At 48.1% G+C, this 22,506-nt stretch overlaps 1 protein-coding gene across 1 annotated transcript in view; it reads right to left on the bottom strand.

The window, feature by feature from the left end:
* MAP3K20 (mitogen-activated protein kinase kinase kinase 20) overlaps window positions 1-22,506 on the bottom strand; it is a 39,435-nt gene that overhangs the window by 12,989 nt on the left and 3,940 nt on the right. The window contains exons 2-7 of the mRNA XM_078608951.1: window positions 20,517-20,604; window positions 7,212-7,313; window positions 5,856-5,921; window positions 5,272-5,300; window positions 4,427-4,564; window positions 3,547-3,633 (exon numbers count right to left, since the gene is read on the bottom strand). Coding sequence (XP_078465077.1) covers window positions 3,547-3,633; window positions 4,427-4,564; window positions 5,272-5,300; window positions 5,856-5,921; window positions 7,212-7,313; window positions 20,517-20,604 — 510 coding nt within the window. The remainder of the gene's footprint in view (window positions 1-3,546; window positions 3,634-4,426; window positions 4,565-5,271; window positions 5,301-5,855; window positions 5,922-7,211; window positions 7,314-20,516; window positions 20,605-22,506) is intronic.

Consider the following 22,506-nt stretch of genomic DNA (forward strand, 5'->3'; position numbering starts at 1 on the left):
TGAAAATATCAGAGCAGGAACACCTCGGGTTGAGCAAGCTTCACCTACGGGACCATGTTTGCTATTAGCCTCGAACAGACTGCTGGGGGCAGGTTCTGTTGGCGAGCACCTGCCGAGACCCGGCAAGTGCACGAGAAGCTGTGGCCAGCACCACGCACGGCCTCCTCCGTTGAACGTGAAGGGCCATGCAGGAGCTACACATCACTGGCGTACGATCAGGACGCCTTGTAGATTTGACCTTTGACATGTGCACCACCGTGAACTCTGGTGAACCGAGCCTTGTGGAATTGGAGATTGGATAGAGAGGGATTGATCTGGACACACACAGGTCCTTTGGACTCTGTGATGTCACCACCAATAAGGATTTGAATCCAAGCAACAGAATCAAGTGCCGAGTAAAGCTAAATGAGATATGTGTGTGTAAAATATATACAAATATGTTACCCATTATAATTAGTGATAATTATTTGGTGTTACCGTGTTGGTAGTGGTTGTGCAGGCACAAATAATACAACGAAATTCAATACATTTGTTGTTAACACTTTGACCTTTCATCTTCTTGGTTCTTTCGGTAAAGTCACGTAGAATGGAAATAATAAAATAATTAAAGAAAACATAATAAGATAATTCTCACGACGTTTCGGCCACAGCGCAAGCAGCCGTCCTCAGGTGAAGACCAGGTCTGTCGGGGAGACAGCGTCATTCAGTCATTCAGACGCTGTCTCCCCGACAGACCTGGTCTTCACCTGAGGACGGCTGCTTGCGCTGTGGCCGAAACGTCGTGAGAATTATCTTATTATGTGTTATTTAATTATTTAATTATTTCCATTCTACGTGACTTTACCGAAAGAACCAAGAAGATGAATCCCTGCAGTCACGAAAGCTTTAAATCGAAACTTTGACCTTTAAAGGACATAATAGGCAACATATGGGGGGGGGGGGGGGGGGGGCAATGGTTCCTTCTTCACAGCACCATAATTAATGTTTAACTCGCCTTGCAATGGACCATGCACTGAAACTTGGAGGCAAGGTTAAGGTAAACTGGGAACAAGCCATTAGAACTCACGAAACTCACGATTTAAAAAAAAATATTCTGTAAAGTCACGAAAATCTTAACGGAGGATAGACATTTTAAAATATTTCCGCAGCCAATACAATGATGCAGTTTATTTATGCCAACATTTGTGGTCTATAACCCGAGAACAGAAGTGGGATCAGAGGCGAAAGTGCACAGGACCCTGTAAAACCATTCAAGTCGGAGCGAGAATAGAGCACGGATAACACGCCGGAGTACCCACGTGTGCACGTGCTCTCACTGGCTACTGCACAGACGCACCCAGGCACGTGTGCGTGCTTATCAGTCTTGTTGAGAGTTCCAGCCACAGCTGAAAATAGCGCGCCGGTCGCTGTATCTTCGGCGATGGAACGCCTCGGATTTCCACATCGTGCTTAGAGAGGCATTCAATAATAGCACTGCCCCACCGGCCTGCAAAGATGAAATGTGACCATCCTACCAAATCCGATGACACGTGTTCTGGGCGGTGGATCAGCGATTAACGGGGCGAGCGTATGCTGGAGTTGTGACGAATCAACGTGGTGGTCACGTTTACTATGAAATGTGAAATGTGACGGCCCCTTTCTCGGTCTGACTGCTGGATGAAAGCTACCCCACGCCGTGTCGGTTTATTTGTGGGGATTGTTTCCGTCATACTTCGCTACGCTGGTCAGCGCGGGTTGGCGATGGCGGCCATGACCGGTGCACAAATCACTGATGCTACATCCGTGGGCGAGAGTTGAACTCGGGTCAGAATGAAAATCTTTATTTATACTGGAGGATTTCGATTTAAAGCTTTCGTGACTGCAGGGATTCACCTTCTTGGTTCTTTCGGTAAAGTCACGTAGAAGGGAAATAATAAAATAATAAATATAAAACATAATAAAATATTTTTATTATAAAAAAATAAAACATAATAAAATGTTTTTCTCATGCTTTATTTGTATTATTTTATCAAGAAGATATACTGGAGGAATTCCGATGAGCTATGAAGCTCTTTTTCACAGATGTCCAGTCGGGGCGGGTCAGAAAGTTGCAACAACAAACAGTACAACAAAACACAATAGGAGTGCAAAGTATAGGAAAGGTGAGAAAACCACAAGAAAACAACTAAACTATCTTTATTATTTTACCAGGTAAGGCCCACGGAGCTATTCAGCTGTTGTGGCTTATCACGTGGAACTCCCAGAGCGTTTGATAAAAATTGCCGGACTATCGTGCAGAGGAACAAGCGGCGACAATGAAACGATGCGTACCCACAGCACGTACAGGCAAAGGAACCGCTAAAGTCAGTCATCATCTATTAAAATAAAACTTGTTTTTACCGGGTAAGGCCCACTGAGCTATACAGCTTCTTCTTCAGAAGCCACCTGGCCACAAATGATCGCTCAACGAAGTGGTTCATCATCATCGCGTGGAAATTCAGAACGCAGTTTTCTAACCACCCGTCCCACCCCTCGTCCCTCCGACACGAATTGGCTGTCGTGGCCATCTCAAATTCGACACGCAACGGTCCGCAATTGCTTTTTAAGCACTGAAATCCATTTCCACCAAATGTGTGTTTGTGTAAAAGGTTCGTTGATTCGCACGAGGTAGCGAATCCAGTTTTCCAACGTAAGCTACGGTCTCGCATATTCCATTTGGGAGAGTCGCACAAGAGCAGAAGGAATGCGAATTATGCCAGTTTCCATGCGCTTGCTGCACGGTTCTTGTTTATCCGGATACATGCATTGCATAAGCACATGCAGTGGAAACACAGCCTCTGCGTGTGTGTGCGTGTTTATCTTCAAGGCAAATTAAAAGACTCGTTAACTCCTGAAAATTTGCCTCCGACAAAATCACTGTAAACACGCCCCACTACCCCACCGACTCCCAGAAGGAGCTCGGCAGGGCAGGGTCTGGTAAGCAGTGGCGTCACGAGCACGAGGGCAGGGGGAGCCTTGATAACCAACCATGAGATATGATTTCAACAACAGTGTAAAAGAACGAAAACTTATTAAAAATGCGGTTAAAATGTTTTCAATTCTAATTCTTAATGATGCAATTCGGCAAGAGGAACCGCGATTTTTTAAAGAATCAAATCAAATATTGGGGCCCCGCCTGACCAATTGCCACACTCCCCTGAGCTGATAATGCAGTCGCAGCACTGCTGGTGAGCACTTAGATGGGTGACCACCACCAGGTCAGGCCAGGTGTTGCAGGCGTGAGACCATGAGTAGATGGCAGTGCTCGCTGTCACACCCCCACGCGTGTTCGTTGTTTCCTAGTTTTTGCCCACATGCCAAACGTTCATTAGTCGAATTTTGCAAAGACGCTGATGCAGGACCCTTACGAAAATGTCCGAGGCACGTGGCACAGCCTCCACAGCCTGCACGCTCGCTAGCTGGCAAACGCCAGTGCAGGTGGCAATCCCTCAATTTTGCCCAGGGGCTCGAAAGCGTCGATTTTGGTGGGCGCCGGAATTCAGCGGCGTGGGTCGTTCAAAGACTCGCCTCGTTCTTCTCGACGACGAGCCAGGCCACCTGCAGCCCCTCGAAGCCCTTGAAGGGCACCTCGCGCGTCAGCATCTCCCACAGGACCTGCGCCGCCCCGGGACGCGGATGAGAGACGTGATCAAACAACAACAATAACATTCATAATAATAGCAATAACAACAACGACGACGACGTCGTCCTCGCCAGTCTCGTGAGTTGGGCACGGTGGCACACGCCTGCCATTCGTCGTCGTCATGGTTACTTTTGAGCCCAAAGAACAGGAGTCGTGGGGGGAGGGGGGGTGGTCGTCTTCTTCATCATCATCATCATCTCGTGGATGGGCAGTTTCACAAATTAGGCAGCTGTGACCTCGGCACCCAGCGTAGTGGAGCACGCCTGAAGTTGATCGTCGTCAAAATATCCGGGCTTAACTTCATCGTGCTAATAATAGGCATGGGGGTGTCGGTTCATCTCTACCACTGCGGACGTATCCTCAGATCCGCTGTGCAGCTCTCTGCCAATGTGCTTGCAGTTTGTAACGCGTGTTGTTCGGCGTGACGTCCGACGTTTCGCTGTTTAGAAATGGGAACCGAACATTAATTTGTCACGAACACCGCCGAGCAATGTGTACGCGTACAGCCCCCTTTGTCCAGCCACTGCGGGATGGGGGGGGGGGGGTCCTCCCAACGCCACGCGACACGTTGGGACTATTCGATCCTCTCGAGGAATCGCAATATTCAGTTCCTGAGGAAGCTCCCAGGAGACGGAGCGAAACGTCGGACATCGTGCCGAACACCATGTGGCACACGTGGGAGCAGTTATATTGTTGTAATCCGCGGAATGACCGAATGAACCACCGCGGAAGAGGGCGGGAGGGGGGTGCGGGGATGGCACTGACCACTCCGAACGAGTAGGTGTCGCACGTCTCGGAGATGGGCTGGCTCTGGATGACCTCGGGAGCCATCCACGGGAAGGTGCCCACCATCGTCATGTTGGTCGTGTGGCCGTGAAACCGCGACGCGCCAAAGTCGCAGATCTGGCGTTGTCGGGGAAAACGTAGACAAAAGATCGGGATGGGATGAGATCGGGGATGGAGTGGAGGGGCTAACCTCCCTTGACATGAATGCGTGCATTGTTGTGTGGCAGGAAAGCTCGCTCTTCTCATCACGTAGAGACGGTTGACTATACAGTCGTTGAATATAAGTTCGTAGAAAAGCACAGCCCAATTGTCAGTCCACTGCTGGATGGGGGCCTCCCCATGCCGTGCGGGCCCCCGGGAGTTTTCGATCGTACTGCACGGTGCTGTTTGGTGAGCGTCGGTGAAGTCGGGGAACATAGACCCGGCAGTATAGGAGTGCAGTACAACGACGAGTTTCGCTGCACTGTTTTCTACCGCTCGCTCACCTGGTGAACAATGATGGCAATGTCATGCTCTCTCCTGGTCCATGTGAAAATTAACGGATGTTCATCAGAACGTCGACCAAAAATTCTTAACCGACCTGTTCAGAAACTGAACATCGGCGCGTTTTTTATTTTTCCCCACAATGGTGAATGTAGTGGCCTCGCGTGGTTGCAGGTGGTTACATGAACCCATTGCATACACGGTAACATACGAATAGAAGAACGTGGATTCTTCCATACGACTCGATGCGTGTACCATGAGCCAAGAGAATCGATACTCATCAACGATTTGATCGATTTTAACAACGTTTTAAAAGCGTTGAACGACGGCCCGTGGCTCACTTTTAGTGTGTTGTCCGATGTGATCAAAACTGCAAAGGGAGAACAAAAAAAAGCGGAGGTTTATTGCCCGGTGCAGGTCAAACTTCGGAAGCACATTTCAGGATAATTTCACATTTAACCCGAGTGCAATCTTTAGCAAAACCAATCGCATTTCATCACGGTAAGTTTTTATCACCTGACCAAGCTCACTTATTTAGCTGTTTTACCCAGAATGCGTTTGGCATACAAACTTTGTGGACATCTCACTTGTTAAAAAATTAATATTCTACGAGGAATAAGACAACCGGGGTTGTCTTTGTGTCGAATTGAAACCCATGGGGTCCCATTCATTTGCATCAATGACATTTTCTGAAACGTGATAAACAAGCCCATGTTTGAGATTTATGAATTGGCTACAATAGAAATGACGATGGGTTGATGACGATTATTGTCATATGATATGAAGACTGTTGATGGCAATCTGATTATGGAGATGACAATAATCGATGATGATTGGATCATTGATTATGATTGTTTAGCATCACTGTATGATAATTAAAACGATGAATTGATGATGATCATAATTGCGTCTGATAGTCTCTTACCATTTCTCGACTTCAAATCGCGATGTATTACTTTGACCGGGGCTTCAGTGTGAAGGTAATTCATTCCTTCGGCGATACAACAAAAAAAACACCCCAAATTAACAAAAAATCACAAATGAGAAAAGTTCATACTGTACAATAGACAAAGCGGATACACGTACTACGCGTATTGCAAGACCTCGCTCGTTTATCAAATTAATATTTATATAAAAATTTGCTCGCCTTGCAAAACACTCGCAGACCAAGTTACTCGCAATCCAAGGTTTTACTGTATTTGCAGTTCAAACCTATCCCTCCAACAGCTGTCACAGTCACGTGCATCCATTAGTTTACTGAATGCTTGGTTTATGTTTTGAGCCAAGGTATTAAATGTGATTGTCCATAGCCGTTTGCTGCTGGATGATCGCCTCCCCACGCCATGCGGGTAGTGGGGGTTATGCGAGCATACTTCACTACGGTGGTCAGTGTGGGTTGGTGAAGGTGGGCGGTGTGGATGTGGAAGAGTGGAGGTGGGAGCGTGAGCTGATGCACGTGTGTACACTTCATCACTAGGCCACTCATGTGCCGTTGTAATGGCCCAAACAAAGCCGAATTCCAAATATTGCCCGCTAATGACTCAATTACTTTGGACGCTTTATGAGGACCTCTGGACTAGAGGAATCGGTCTCGCTTGGGAATGGAGAAGGTAGCAGGGGCAGAGGTCGACCTCGGAGGAGGTGGATGGACGGCATCAAGAACACCGCTGGCCTCGCGCTAACCCAGCTACGAGAGGCAGCGAGAGACGGGCGGTGTGGATGGCGGAGTTTGGTCGTGGATGTCACCAGAGATCGAACTCGACCTGACGGCACAAGGCTGATGACTCGATTGGGATTACCCAGCAGCCTTCATCGCCCCCTGCTGGCAGACTAATGCCCTTTGCAGGTCGGCGTGGAGCCGCCTTGTGCCACACAGGGACGCTGCCACTGGGGGTGCCCTTCGAATGTGCGAGGATGTGATGCAAGGTGCTTGGAGTTGCCAAGGCATTTAAGTGCAATGTAAATGCAATTTGAAAAAAATATAAATGTAAAAAAAGAGTCTAATATGAATTTGGCTGAGTTCCACTGCAGTTATTGCATTGGACAGCCTGTGAAATAGTATTTATTGCTGTAGTTGGTGTAGTTTTATGTGTCACTGTAGTTTATGTAGTCGTGCTGTGTGTGTGGCTGTAATTGGTGTAGTAGTATGTGCCACTGGAGTTCATGCTGTGTGTGACTGTAGAGGTGATTGCTGTAGCTGGTGTCGCTGTGTAGACCTTGCAGATCGGTTCTCGGTTCTTTCCCGTGCGTGTTTGTCTGTCGCATGCTGGCCGGGCCTCACCTTTAGCAATGTCCATCGCCCAGGGCAGCACCTGGTCGATGTCCATGTCATCGCTCTCGTCCCCGCACAAGTAGTCGTAGAGTGACCCGCGAGACGCGAATTCTAGAGGCGAGAAAGGAAAGAAAAAAAAAGGCCACGTGGAGTTCACAGACAGTCACAGCGAAATAAATTGCAGCCAAACTCCTCTTACACGCAATCCCTATTACCCGCGGCGTCCGCTATCCGCAGCCTCAGTCGATCCCATGAGAAATCCCATAATCCGCTGATGGATTCTGCAAACTTCGTTATTTTTGTCATGACTGCGAGGAGCGACCCAGAAGTGGCAGCATTTAGTTTCTGTCATGGCCGCACCAATGAGTCCCGGAAGCAGCCAGGGAAGTCGGGAGTGAAACTTGGGGCCAAACAACAACAACAACAATGTTTACGAATGCAATGTCCAGATGCAACCGCGTTTCAAGATGCTTTACAAAGTGAGGGACAACCTGAGGGAAGATGATGAAATGGGAAGCGGGGGGGGGGTGACCCATAGGAGAGAGCAATACAGCGGAAATGTCCCAAGGTCAACGAGGTCACACAGAGGGCTACGGAGCAACCGGGGGGCCCAACGAGGCCCAGGGCTTTCCCGGGGGACTTGGGCTCATCGCCATTTGAGCCCCAGGGGCAGCTGGGGCAGTAGCAATGATTCCCAGGGGCATTGTCGAAAGGGTCGGGGCTTGTCAGCTCCGAGTCATCCTATTATGTGCATTCATTCGGGGACGGAACGCGTCCAGAATCAGTCTTCTTGTGGCACCTGATTAATGCAATTATCCACGGCTTATTGCGGATAAGAGAAGTTGCCAAGAAGTGGTGGGAAATGTACCACGTTATCCACATCCTTCCGTAGATAATCGATAGACTCGTATGTTTGGATTGTCAATAGTGTCCCTAATATCGACGCGGATTAGAAAGGTTTGACTGTAAAATTGTCACAAACAATCTCATTTTAAATGGTCATTCATTTCTCGTGGAAAGCCTCATCCGAGTATCAGGAATCATTTCATGGGAGGTGCTCTGCTTGTGGCGTCTGGCCAAACGTCTGAGCATGAGGATGAATGCCACAAGCCACCAATACCAACAGAAACGGTCAGCTTTGAAGAGCAGTCGTCGGTTCTATTTTCGCTTACACAAGTGGCGCTTTTCTTGGACGAATCTGCCACTCAAAGTGCCAAGAGGATACAGAGACCAGCATCCGACCCGCATTGGTTTGGAGCGTTTTGACGAGTTTAGTTTTCTTTCCTGAATGCTTTCCGTGTGGGAGTAAAACTGTAGAAACCCCACGCTTTGAGGGGATAACACCAAATAATCCGCACAGATGGGATGGTACGCCTTATCCACACTATGACCTGTTTGGGGCGACTTCTCTCACTGCGGGATCTTCCTGCGTAAAAGATTAGAGACTCGGGGTGAGGCTTGAGAGGAAAAGTTTTTATCGCACTGCCAGTACTGCATTATAAATAACAAAACAAATGTCGGGCAATGTTGTAAAATACTGGTTGTGTTATGGAGAGACTGGCTCCTACCATGAGAACGTGGAATTGTGTTCAGCTTCCATAGGAGATAGGCACTACCCTGATATATGTTTGAGCACGCACATATGGAGCCATGTGTGGTTCACGTTGTGACGATTCAATAGAACTGGTTGTTTCCTGTACTTTGTAAGATTGGGATACTGTTGTTACGGTGTGTGTATCGATGGGGAGCGGTAATGTAGCGGTTAGCGCGCTGCGCTAGGAACCCGGCGACCTGAGTTTGATTCACGCTCACAGCCAACAACACCGGTGACTCTTATCTGAATCGATCCTGGGACTCCCTAGGTCGACTCAGCCTCAAATGAGTACCTGGTGCGGTGTGTAAACATCGCCACTGGGGAGACAACGGCGGCCGGGCGTGGTGCTGGCCACATCACCTCCTCGTGTGCCGTGCCGGCCTTCGTAGGTGCTCGCTAAAGCACTAGCCCCCAAAAGTCTGCTAAGGCTATACGGAGAATATGTGTCTTTGTCTGTTTATCTATGTGTGCATTGGTGGATAGGTGGCACGCAGTTCTTAGCAACCTGCCTCATGGACCCGGCGACCTGAATTCAATTCCTGGCCCCGGCTAACATCAGGAGGCGAGCGATATCTGGCCCACAGCGGGCAAGGGGCATCAACGCTGCCCGATGCTCGCAAGGGGGGAGCCTCTCGCAATGCAACGTTGAGACTCGACACAGATGGAAGCGAAAGCTCTCCGAGAGAGAGGAAGAGAGGCGAGAGAGAGAGAGAGAGGGTGGCGATATCCCTTGTGCAGTCTCCTGATGTTGGCACGGGATGATCATTGAGCAAGAATGCACTGTAGCCTTGAGAGGCCGTTCCTCTTGAGGGACCCACAACGAGGATTATCGTCTGCCGGGGCACGGCATTTGCCCGGTTAATCCACGGGCGCCGCCAAAACACTGCCACAACTTGTCTGAATGAAAACGTTGCCACGGCGACCCGGCCATAATTGCGGTCAGTAATTCCAAAACAGTGCAGAGAAATTTCCGTGGTTTCAAGAATTGTCGGCGCCGTGATTTTTTTAAAATTTTTATTTGGGATTTTAATGTTGTTTTAATTATTTATTGGTTTTGTGACGGCCGGCGAAAACAAATTTTTGTCGTCACAAAATGTTTCATTCCAATGGACGTTTTTTGTGTCGTTCCCAGAGATCGCATGGACTTGGCGGCTGTGAAATAATGTTGCGCACAGTACCAGATGTGTTTATTGGTGGCAACTATGGCAACGACATCTGTGTGGGCGCTTAAAAGTTAAATGTTTAAAAAATGTAAGACTCTTTTTATTAATAACACACTTTTTTCAAAGTGATTTTTTTTTGTTACCAGTTAAAAATAAAAATAAAACCCGTTCGGCCTATTTTTGTTTTCCGACCACCCATTTCAATGTTGTATATTTTAAATGGATTTCCTCCCAAATGTTGGGACTAAGCGGGCAAAAGAGGGCATTGCACGGTGTGTTTGTTTATGTGTTTGGGGAACGGTGTTTTAAAAAAATTAAGAAAAACGGGGCCGCTCAATCGGACCCATTGTCCACTTGCGCCATTAGCGGCAATGGCGATCGCCGCACGGACACAAATGCACCTCCCTGATGACAGTCAACACTCGCAGGGGCGCGCGGGGATCACCAGCTGGGTACAGACTGAGCAGTTCGGCCTGTCGCGGTGATGCGAGACTCATCGCCTCTTCCCCTTGCCCCCAGCTGCCGGGGACTGGCCACCCGTCCCTTGTCATTGCAAGTTTCGTGTCGATATGCGGACCGTCCAGGGCCGGCCCGAGGCATAAGCGAACTAAGCGGCTGCTTGGGGCCCCCTGGCCACCAGGGGGCCCCCGAATCGTTTTTTTTTTCCTGAACTTCCCCAAACTATGATGACTGCCTTTGAGCTTCTCACATACCTCTCACAAAATGAGATGTGTGAGCTTTACCCAAATCTTTGGGTAGCTCTCAGGATAGCCTGCACTCTGCCTGTGTCAGTTGCCTCAGCAGAGAGGAGCTTTTCCAAGCTCAAATTGATAAAAACATATTTGAGATCATCAATGGCCCAGGAAAGACTAAGTGGACTTGCAGTCATTAGTATTAATAACAAAGTTGGCCAAGCAATACCATACAATGATGTCATTAGTGACTTTGCCTCCAGAAAAGCTAGGAAGGAACGATTTTGAGGTCATTGTTGTACAGTTGACATTGTTGAACCCTTGCTGTTCTTATGTTTGCTTTCATTATTTAAGTATCTTTTTTTTTGTAACATTCTATTTTTGATTAGATTAATGTTTGTCTATTTTGGTTTTATTTAAAAGATTGCACATTTAATGCACATTTGCAAATAATTTATTTAATATGTTTTTTGTGACCGTTTGTATTCAGAAGTTTTAATAAAAGAGTGAAGTATTTTAAGTGTTGTTTTTATTTTTTATTAATACATAACCTCACTGTATTCGTTTATAATATTCGCTATAACATTATAGTGTGACATTTGTGTCAATAATCTTCTAGCACAGATGAGTCTGCGTGGTGGGAGGGGGGCCCCCAAATCAAATTCTGCTTAGGGCCCCCAAGAGGCTCGGGCCGGCACTGGGACCGTCCGCAAAAAGTTTGAGATGACTGGATGACGAAATGCGGAATGAGTTCAATTAGGCGATGGGGGTAGGGGAGGGGGTGTCCGCAGCCTCTCCTCGTGTGCACGGGGGTTGTTGACAGCTGCAGAAGAATGGACGATGGACAAAAGCAGATCTTGCCATTTGCTCAATTCCGTTTAGCGTCTAACTTCTGTTTTAAAAGTTTATTAAACATATCGCCACCCCTACCCCCTTTAAACAAGGTCACGCTACACGGTTGACCTGAATCGATAAACAGATACAATTTTAAGATGGTAGCAATGTCTGGATTGATGCAGCTGTATCTCCGACGACGAATCGTAATGGAATTTATTTATCCCGGAAAGCCTTACTGGTGAAATGCGCCTTCTACCCATGAACTGCACCTTACAAATGTGGTGATTATTATTATCATTATTCACCGAGTCTCAAGACGCGTTTTTCTTTCAGGAGAGTTCTTGCCTTGGGATGCTTGGTACAATTCCATGAATGTGTGTTAATTCGTTTAAGACGCTGTCCTAAAGCAGGAAATGTGCACAGCGAGGAAACCACTGAAAACAGGGAGGTTGTGTATTTCAATGTTTAAGCCACTTTGTAGATAGGAGGCAGTCGGTCACAGGCAAAGGAAGAGGGATTCATCTTCTAGGTTCTTTCGGTAAAGTCACGTAGAATGGAAATAATTGAATAATAAAAATAAAACATAATAAAATAATTCTCACGACGTTTCGGCCACAACGCAAGCAGCCGTCCTCAGGTGAAGAACAGGTCCGAGACGTCGTGAGAATTATTTTATTATGTTTTATTTTTATTATTTTATTATTTCCATTCTACGCGACTTTGCCGAAAGAACCAAGAAAATGAATCCCTGCAGTCACGAAAGCTTTAAATCGAAATTGAAGAGGGATTCCTTGAGCTGCCCTCGGAGAAGGGTGGCCAGGGGCGAGGCGGGCGGGCGGAGTTCAGACCGTGCGAGCAGCATCGGCAAAGCGCGACCTCCCATTGAGTGGAGGTCAACGGAGGGTTGTGGAGCGGCGAGCGACGTGGGAGGGAGTCGAGTGGGATGATAAGAGGGGAGCGGTAGATGGCTTCCTGCTCAGTGATGGTGGCCTCGTGTCTCCTCCCTCAAGATTCCGTGGCCAAGTAGGGTCCCAAATAACTCGGTTTAGAAGTGGACGGAGGAGGCAGTGGCATAGCTTGGAATCAGAATCTGTATTTATACTGGAGGAATCCGATGAGCTATAAAGCTCTTTTTCACAGATGTCCGGTAGGGGCAGAGCAGAACGTTACAACAACAAACAGTACAAAACACGACAGGAGTGAAAAGTATAGGAAAGCTTAGCAAATCACAAAAAATATACAAATAAAACTAAGCTATTTTATTTGTCCATGTAAAGCCAACTGAGCTATTGCGCTTATTTTTCAGAAGCGACCTGGCCGCAAATGATAGCGCAATGAAGTGGCTTATCATGTGGACATGTATAGCAGCCAAATAATCTAAACGCGTGTTTCTAAATGTCGTGCAACTGCACCGGGGCCCACGGGACGTCGGGGACCAGGTGCCGGGCGACTAAGAGTGGAGAGAATTGGCATTGGAACAGGGGGCCTCGGTTTATTCCTTGCATGAGGCACATTGGCAACTGCTCTCTGCCACTGGCCGTTAGAACTCCCATTAGGGCAGTGGTTCTTGACCTGGGTGCAACGCACCCCTTGGGGGTGTGAGATGCCCTTTCTGGGGTTGCAAGACATGCTACATTTCTTTCGAAGGTAAATCAACAACAACACAAATTAAGCATGGGTACGTAAAGTACAACTCCTTTCGGTAAAGTCACGTAGGTAAAAAATAAAATTAAAATTAATAAAAGTAAAATAAAAATCACAACGTTTCGGAGGCAACACAAGCTTCCGTCTTCAGGTGGAACCGTCACAGCACGATTGCTGTATCAAGTAAAGAAAAATTCCAAGAGACCCGACCTTGTATATATACTGGTTGAGGGGGGGGGGGGAGCCAGGGTAGGCCCCTGGATCGGAGTTTTTTAATTTTACTTTTTATTTTACTTTTATTAATTTTAATTTATTTTTTACCTACGTGACTTTACCGAAAAAAACTAAGAGTATGAATCCTTGCAGTCACGAAAGCTTCAAATCTAGAATTACAACTCCTTTAAATTTCGATTTAAAGCTTTCGTGACTGCAGGGATTCATCTTCTTGGTTCTTTCGGTAAAGTCACGTAGAAGGGAAATAATAAAATGAAATAAAGTTATTATGTTTAATTTTTATTATTTTATTATTTCCCTTCTACGTGACTTTACCGAAAGAACCGAGAAGATACAACTCCTTTGTTTCATCAAATGTATGTGTTAACATTATACATTTTTTTATGCTTGAGAACCAAAGGGGGGGGGGGGGGGGGTTGCAGGCTGCAGTGAAGGTAAAGAACCACCGCATTAGAGGGTCTCAACAATCCTGGCTGGCGGGATTGGTTCGCAACCGCCGTGGAGGAGACCACTGAGTTGGCACAGCCAGGAATCCTGCGTTTGAGGTTGGGCAGCGATCCACTTGTGGTTGAGCCGGGATATCAAGTGGCAGCGAGTGCGATGGTCTCAGCCAAGTCTCCGATTACTGCATTTTGAATTTCACATATATTTGATTTCTCCCACATCTTGAGGAGTAAAACAAGCATGCAAAACTGGCCATACAACGTGGCATATCTGACTCGCTGGGCACCGAGGGACCCCCCCCCCCCCAAAGAGACCCCAGAACATTATATTTGATTGATATAGTATATGTACCTGAGGCAATACATTGAATGTTAGTTACTTATTAACGTAGGGTCCTATTTAAAGAGTTGGACTGCTCCTCCCTGCTGAGACGGCAGAGTTTCTAGATCCATCTCAGCTCCTGCTGGGTAAAATCAGACCTTGCAAGTGGCGACAGAGTCAGTTCTGTGCTGTCATGCTCGAGACCATTCTAGGACACATGCACTACCATGATGATGATGATAATCTGCTGACTGAAGCAATTCGATTTTTGTGACACTGCACAGGCAGCGGTGCACAAATCACAGAAGGCTCAACACGCCACCAATAACACTGCCGCAATTCTATGTTTTTCCTTGAGGGCAGTGTTATCGATTGATGGGGCATAACACCGCATAACACCACATGCGTTTACGATTGGTGATCATCATTGCCATCTCGCGTCATGGTCTATCCACGAAGGGCTCCACATGCCATCAACACCCCGTGTGGTCGTGTCGTGCTACGATCCGCCTCGATGCTGCGTATCCACCGAGCTCATCGCCCACGGGCCCACCTCGCGATGCCATCCTTCCCGAGTCGACGTACTTCCCTTAACAGCCAATGTGATGCCTCTTATATCCTCCTGGTTCCCTGGTCTCTGTGTTCTTCTTCCTCTCAGTGTGTGTATGTGTGTGTGTGTATGTTGAACTTCTTTCGCACCATCGGGAGCCAACCGTGCTAATCAGAGGTGCGGGGAAGGATAACAAACTAAAAAAGTAATTCCCAGCATGCACCTCTCTGCTTTTGTGCTCGCTTATCAGCTTTTTTCCCATGTACTTTATTGGTATCCATGTTTAGGCTGAACATATAAATTCCCCTACATATATATTTGTGGTTTGTGTGGTGTGTTGAATGGCATGCCTTGCGATTCACTCCATGTGATGTCAACTGAAATTGACACGTGGTACAACCTGTAAACACATCCCAGCGCGAAACATCACATTTGTGAAGATCTACGCAGAGTTCTCAGGAGATGTACTTGCATTTGCAGCCAGAAGGGCGGTGTCTGTAGCTGCACGGCGCGGAAACGGAAAACGAGAGGGCAAAAGCCACGTCCGGTCATGTCCGTCCAGCGCTCGCTGAGCTGCGTTGGCGACCGGTTGCCGAACGAATTCATCGATGAGGCCGCACTCATCACACACACACAAAGTGTTTGCCACGAATGAACCACGATACCTCGCTGATCTCATCAAGGAGCATAAACCATCATCACGCAAACTGCGGTCATCCTCGCAGCAGCGGCTTTTGGATAGCCATCGACCAAAGACGGCGGTTACCACATCGCGCGCTTTACCAGATGCGCTTCCGCGGCCGTCTGGAACGCTCTTCCTTCCGATATCAGGAAGATACTGGAGCTGTGCACGTTTAGATCGAGATTTAAAACTGAATTTTGTGTTTAGTTTGTCCTTCCCCTGCACCACCGATTAGTGTGATTGGCTACATACGGTGTGAAAGATGTTTCACGTACGTTAGTTCACGAAGACGGCCGTGAGCACGCTGGAGGTTGTGAGGGCCTGAAAGCAGCACCCCCCCCCCGCGTGTCGCCTTTTCGACACCGAAAGTGCACGCATGTATTTTTAATCGGCGCTCCTACGGGTTTACGGTTGCGCTGAATTGCGTGGCAGGTCACCAAAGCGGCGTCGCGGTGGGGAGTTGGTGGTGGGGGGGGCTGGAATATTCCAGATCGCTTCACGGTGACCGTCGCCGAGAACGTGGGCGGCACGACGCATGCCTCGAGTCGGTGTCACATCCAGCAGTTGCGGTACCGTGAGATACTCTCAAACACTCGCAAAGATGCACCCCCCCCGCCCTCTGACTTAGAGGTTGGGGCAATTGCTGCTGTGTTAGTGAGCACCTATTAAGGCCCGGAAGGACCTATTGAGGGGGGGGGGTGGGGTGGGGGGCGGTAGGGTCAGCGCTGCACACGCCTGGCCATGAGTCAAGGGCCCTTAAGCAAACGGTTTTGTGAGTATAAAAGGAGGAATTTTATAACCAGAAAGGGAATAAAACAACGACGGAGATTCAATCGCAATCGGAGCCGCTGGTTTTGGATCAAAACCCTTTGAAACGTCCCTCTGTCGTCCACGGCACGCGCGGAAACATAAAAACGCCACCGCGAATTTGAAAACTTTGTCCAAAAATGGTCCACCTCTTTCCATAAATGTCACGTTATTCCCCCCACTAACAGCTGTGCCACGAGCAACAAAATTCCAGCCTTGCAGATAGAGACATTTTCTTTGTACGCTCGGCACATAAATAAGAGCCCTACTTTTCCATTTGTCTGTCTGTGTGTGCGGCTGGGTTACCACCGCCCGCCCGCCTGCCCATCGCAAAGTGAGAGGGCGAATGCGCCAGCGTCAATGAAATACTTCCACGGCAAACGCCAAAATTTTACAGGTGAAAGGTTAAGTTATGCGCGTGTGCGGGCGCAGTGACTGTGCGGAGGCGGTGGTGCAGCGGTTATGTATGTTGAACTTCTTTCTAAACTGTACATAGCCAGCTGTGTTCATCGGAGGTTAACGCGCTGTGCTGTGAACCCCGTGACTTTGATTCCCGCTCACGACCAACATTAGCGGCCAAAATCTAAACCAGTCTTGGGCCTCCTCTAGGTCGACTTAGCCATAAAACAAGACTTGTTACAGTGGGGAGACTCATGCGGTTGGGTATGGTGCTGGCCACTCTCGCCTCTCATGCATCATGTCGGCCTCCATTGGTGCTCACTAACAGCACTTTCCCCAACAGCCTGATGAGGCTGGGACCCCTTGTTTATGTCAGACAGGGACGACTCCTTTTTTTCACGACCCAGCAGGGCATCTCCTCGGCATGGTCTGTGTGGGACCCACAAAACTCAAGTCCCACAGGGAGAGACAATGCCGTCGGCTCCACGGTGTATTCATAGCCTGCTTCATGTGCGAGCTAATTCTGGATGAGAACTGCGTGTTGTGCCAGGCGCGGTGGCGGTGGTGGCGGTGGTGGTGGTGGTGGCGGTGGTGGTGCACGCCTGGTAAGTGGCGGCCGTCTTGGACACAGCGTTCCGTGGCTGGGCGCAGAGACCGAGAGCCATCGTGTGTGGCACGCACCGTGGCCAGATAGACACGTCTGGAAACAAGCTGCGTCCATTCTCAAGTTTGCATGGTGGATGGTAAAGGTGTTGCAGCTCTGTTGATGACTCGCTCGTGCCCTGCTGGCCAGAAGGGCCTCCAATCGAGCGAGCTCAAGGGAGATCCACCACAGGGGGTGTTTGGTCTACTCTTCCACGTTGGCCAAACATCTTGGAAGGGATCGGTACTAGGTCAGAAGTAAGCGTTAATGCACTTTCCAAACTCTGTTTTTATTTCAGATGTAGGGCGCTCGCCGCCGAATACCGATCGAGCGACGGACGTGCATTCATTGCATTTGAGAGTCCAACCGTGGAGTAATTTGCACATTTTTATTTGACAATAAGGGGGAACCAATCTCCTTCTGCCTCCACCCTGGGGACACCTCTGCACACATGCAGCACAAGTAAATAAGCGGCACAGAAAGTATCTCTCTCGCCTGTGTGCACTCCTGTCCCTGTTTGCAACGATAATTAACGATGCTGATGATGTCCTTTTATTTACCCTTTTGCAAGCAGGCTCCGTCATGGAGATGTCTGACCACTAGAGATGTTTGACCACTTCCAAACGCGCCGTGCATACGGCTAGAGTAAAAGCTCCGCAACAGACGAATCTCGGAATGCATTGCTGTGCTGCCATCTCTTGAAGACTTGGCAGTCCCCCGACAGCTGGGCGCAGTATCCCCACGTGGTCTACCAGCCAGCTTGTAACCAGGCTTAAACCTGCTTGGCTTATACGATCTGTCGACTTGGTGAATACAGTTGCGCTTTGGTCGCAGGTCAAAATGAATTTGAGGGGGGGGGGGGGGGAATAACAGAACCATTGCAAGCAAAGACCCTCGTGAAAAAGGAAATGGTTACGACCTTTTGCGGGAAATAACTACAATTTTTTATAATATCATTATCATCTTATATTCTTGGTTCTTTCGGTAAAGTCACATAGAAGAGAAATAATAAAATAAAAAATATATAAAACAATTAAAATTCTCACGACATTTCGACTGCAACACAAGCAATCATCATCAGGTGTGAAATCCATAGCAATTTTTTTGGAAAAAAAATAATTATCATCGTTAAATTATCAAGTCCATAGTTGGCTCAACCGCAAAAAAAAAACAAATTGCATCGCCTGATAACGTAAACCAGTGTCTCCAGGCCGGCATCTCGCGACAGGCAGTCGGAGACGACTGCTGCGGTCTGCGCGGAGTCACTTGAGAAGCGCGCGGGGGGATGTGGAGTTTGGGTTTGGCGATCGCATGGCTCGAGAGGGCGACTTAAAAATACAAAAAGTAAATTCCACGCGTCCCAGTCGCCAAACAACACCACGTGCAGAGGAGGAGGCGGCGTGCTAAGAGTGGCGCTGCACAATCAGTTTGTGACTTTGTTTTCGTACTTGTATGACAACTTCAAGTATAAGTAGTTTGTCCAACTGGGTCAGTAGCCTATGGCCAGGGATTCATTTCTCACCAAATATTTTCTGGGTTGCTGGTAGACTGGGAGGTGGCAACACGAGTGACTGCAGCCCTGCGTAGCGAGAGAGGGTTTGCTGGATGACCGAGGTGGACTGGAGTTGCGCTATGCCAGGTTTGGTAATATCTTCCCAGAGCTCAGTGCGGGATAGGTCCATTTGAAATGAAAACACCCCCTATGAATGATCTCATCAGATATCAGAAGCTGAGTAGGGGTTGAACCTGGTTTAGTAATTTGATGGGAGACCAGGTGTTGTAGGCTTGGGCCGTGAGGTGGTTGGGAGATGACAATTCAGCACTGGTCTCTTGAATCCATCTGTGCGGAGCTTTAAGTATTATCCCATCGTACGTAGATTTTTTTTCTCTCTGGGTGCTCCAGTGTCCACATACATATGAACGAATTGTCCGAAAATCCCTACGCAGAAAGCTCCAGAAAAAGTCTCGTGAGAGTCAAAGTGAGATTGTCCTGGCTAATTAGAGGGCATCATTACTCTTCTTGTTATCTCGTGCTGATACAGGAGTTACGTGGTCACGTGCATTTCCTTCCCACCACTGACACTCGCTCATCAATGGTCGAAAAGATATTTTCCAAAACGCGACACATTTGTTTACCGAGGATGAACGGCAACGCTGACACTAATTTCTGTTCGCTGTGTCGCTCTGCGATAGGGACGGTAACGTGAGTAGCAAGCAGCTGCTGGTAATGCGCTCCCCACTGGGGATTCAAACCGCACAGACGGAACAAGTTCAATAAACGGAGGCCCCGTGTCCCATTTTTGTGTTACTTGATGCCATATCTGGGGTGGAGTGTCCCAGTTCCAACATCACTGTAGCTGATAGAATCAAATTAAAGCAGTCCGATTTCGATTTAAAGCTTTCGTGACTGCAGGGATTCATCTACTTGGTTCTTTCGGTAAAGTCACGTAGATATTATTTTATTATGTTTTATTTTTATTATTTTATTATTTCCATTCTACGTGACTTTACCGAAAGAACCAAGAAGATAAAGCAGTCCGGTTGAACGACGATCCCGTCACTCGCTCTCCGGCGATCAGTTGCCTCCTTATCACTCTTCTACCACGACTACCGTGGCTGCTGTTCTCGTGAGCTTCACTCCTCGACCCTCCACGCGGGTTGCGTACTCATGTACTCATCTTAACCAGACTGACTGCTTCGTCTCATGCACGCTGTGTCACACTGGACATCTGTGAAAAGAAGCTTCACACCTCATGGGGTTCATGGAGTCTAAATAAAGAGAGAGATTATGTGTGCATCCATCACACTGCAGGTCACCGCACCTTTATTTCTGCTTGTTTTCTCGCACCGCTCCACTTAAAAAATCCACCCTCCCCCACATCACCATCATTTTTTTTGCTTATAACCTTGCTCGACTTAATACGCGTATTTACTCTCATCTGTTCCACCTTCAATAGTGCTGTTTTTAGCTGGCCACGTGACATTTCAGGCCTTTGGGCCCTGTGCTTGGCACAGTGGCAGCAGACCAGGAAACGTCCCAAAAGGGGGGGGGGGGGCGGAGCAGTCCTGAAATTGGCAGCTCTTCAGATAGGGCCCTGTACTAACAACAATAATGAAACAAACATGCAATGTAGTGTCTTTGGTAAATATCAACAAAACAACAATGTTCTGGGTCTCAAGGAAGGTGGAGGGGTGGGCGAGAGCGTGGGGAGGTAGCATTGCTCCGCCACTTGTTCGGCATTCGTGGTCATGAAATTGAAAACGCGCAGAGGCGACTGAGCTGGTTGGGCGAGGTGCTGCGTACCTGTGATGATGCAGTAGTTGGGAGACTCGGTGACGGCTCCGAAGAACTGGATGATGTTCCGGTGGCTGAGGACGCTCAAGATCTCTGCCTGGAGGGAGACACGTCACGTGTGGTCACCGATCATGTGAAGAACCTTCGGGCCGGCCTGCGTTAGAGGCAGTTTGTGTGCGTACGTTACGGCTCGTTGCTAATCCACTGCTGGATGAAGGTATCCCCAGGCTGTGGATCGTGGGGGTTGGTGGGACCATGCTTCACCACGCTGGGCAGTGCAGGTTCATGGATGGGCGGCACCTGTCGCTGTTCAGATGTCACTCGCGACTGTTGTTAGAAATGGCCAGGAATTGAACTCAGATCGCAGAGTTCGAAGTGCAATCGGCTAGCTTCCGTGGCACCTCTTCCCACGTAAATATATACACAAAGACAGAAATACCACATTTAGCCTTAACAGACTGTTGGGGCAATTGCTGTTGGCGAGCCCAATAAAGGCAGGCAAAGCACATGAGGGGGTGGTTGGCCAGCACCTCGCCTGGCCACCTTTGTCTCCCCAGTGACAATGTTTACACATCGCACCATATACTCATTTGAGGCTGAGCCGACATAGGGGAGGACCAGGACTGGTTGAAATAATTGTTAATGGTGTTGGCCGTGAACGGGAATCGAACTGGTCGCCGGGTTCGTAGTGCAGTGCGCTAACCCCTACACTATCGCTCCCCAAAATCTATATACACATTGATAACACATAAGCACAAATGTACGTGTATGTGCATACACACAGAGGGATTCCTTAGGTTTTCCACCTTTTAAAATAAAAGCCTATGTGCCAAATTGTTTATTAAACGCCTGGTTGCAATGATATCCATTGGAAGTCCAGAGCCTGTGGTAGAAATTCCACATTCCAATGACGGTTCCCAGGTTATTCACCAATTGGAGCAGTTGTTGCTGACACCAGAGGATGATAGTGCTGATGATGGTGATGATTTTGAATCCCTGACTCCACTCTCTGTACACTGGGCTACATCCACATTTAAAATTGGCCTACGAATTTAACAAAAAAACTACTCGTTCCCATCGGATTATAAACAAACATTACAAGAATCCATGGGAACTTTGAAAGTGTATATGAGGCCCAGTAAGATTTTCCTTTGGACTCACGCACAACCCTATTTTTAATGGGACCTCTGCAATGCCTTTTTTTATGATGAGAATTCTCCTTGGCCTAAACCTAGTAGCAAGAGCGAGCCTTGCTCAGAATCATAATCACAATATTCATTAATGCCGGAGGAATGCGATGAGCCAACAAGCTCCTTTGCACGGATTCCCAGGATGTTACGTGTTCGCACGCCTGCCAATCGGCGCAGGGAACCACGTGCGTCCGTGCACCGCGTTGGCGAGCGGAACTTGGCCTACAGTCGTAATCATTCAGGAGAGTGCGGGGCCGGCTTTAAAAAAAAGAAAACCGGTGGGACAAAAAAAAGGCATGCCTTTTATGGGAAAAGCTGTTTGATTTTGAACGAGCAAATCAGGTATTTTAATTATAAACACGTGTACTCCTAGCCCACCGCTCATAGGCCTCTTGGAGCGAAGGTTATTTATTTAATTATAAACTGACGTTCATGGAAAATGGCCAAAATGTGTGTGCAGGGCGCTGGCGTACGATCGCAGGCTGTTGTTGATGCATGCCCTTCCAGTGTCCTTCACGTCCACGTATTTGCAGTGGGTGACTTTTTTGGTAATTACAATTTTGTATTTTACCAGGGAAGGCCCACTGAGCTATGCAGCTCTTTTTCAGAAGCCACCTGGCCACAAATGACAGCTCAACGAAGTGGCTTATCACGTGGTAATGTATAGCACCCAAATACTCTGAATGCACATTTCTAAATGTGGAGGGAAAAACTGGAGGACCCGGTGAAAAATCCACGCAACCACGGGGGGAGAGAGCCGTGCAAACTCCAAATATACAGGCATCGGGGTCGGGATGCAACCCGCGACC

The sequence above is a fragment of the Lampetra planeri genome, chromosome 31, assembly GCF_965212315.1.
Source record: "Lampetra planeri chromosome 31, kcLamPlan1.2.h2, whole genome shotgun sequence".
Taxonomy (NCBI): Eukaryota; Metazoa; Chordata; class Hyperoartia; order Petromyzontiformes; family Petromyzontidae; genus Lampetra; species Lampetra planeri.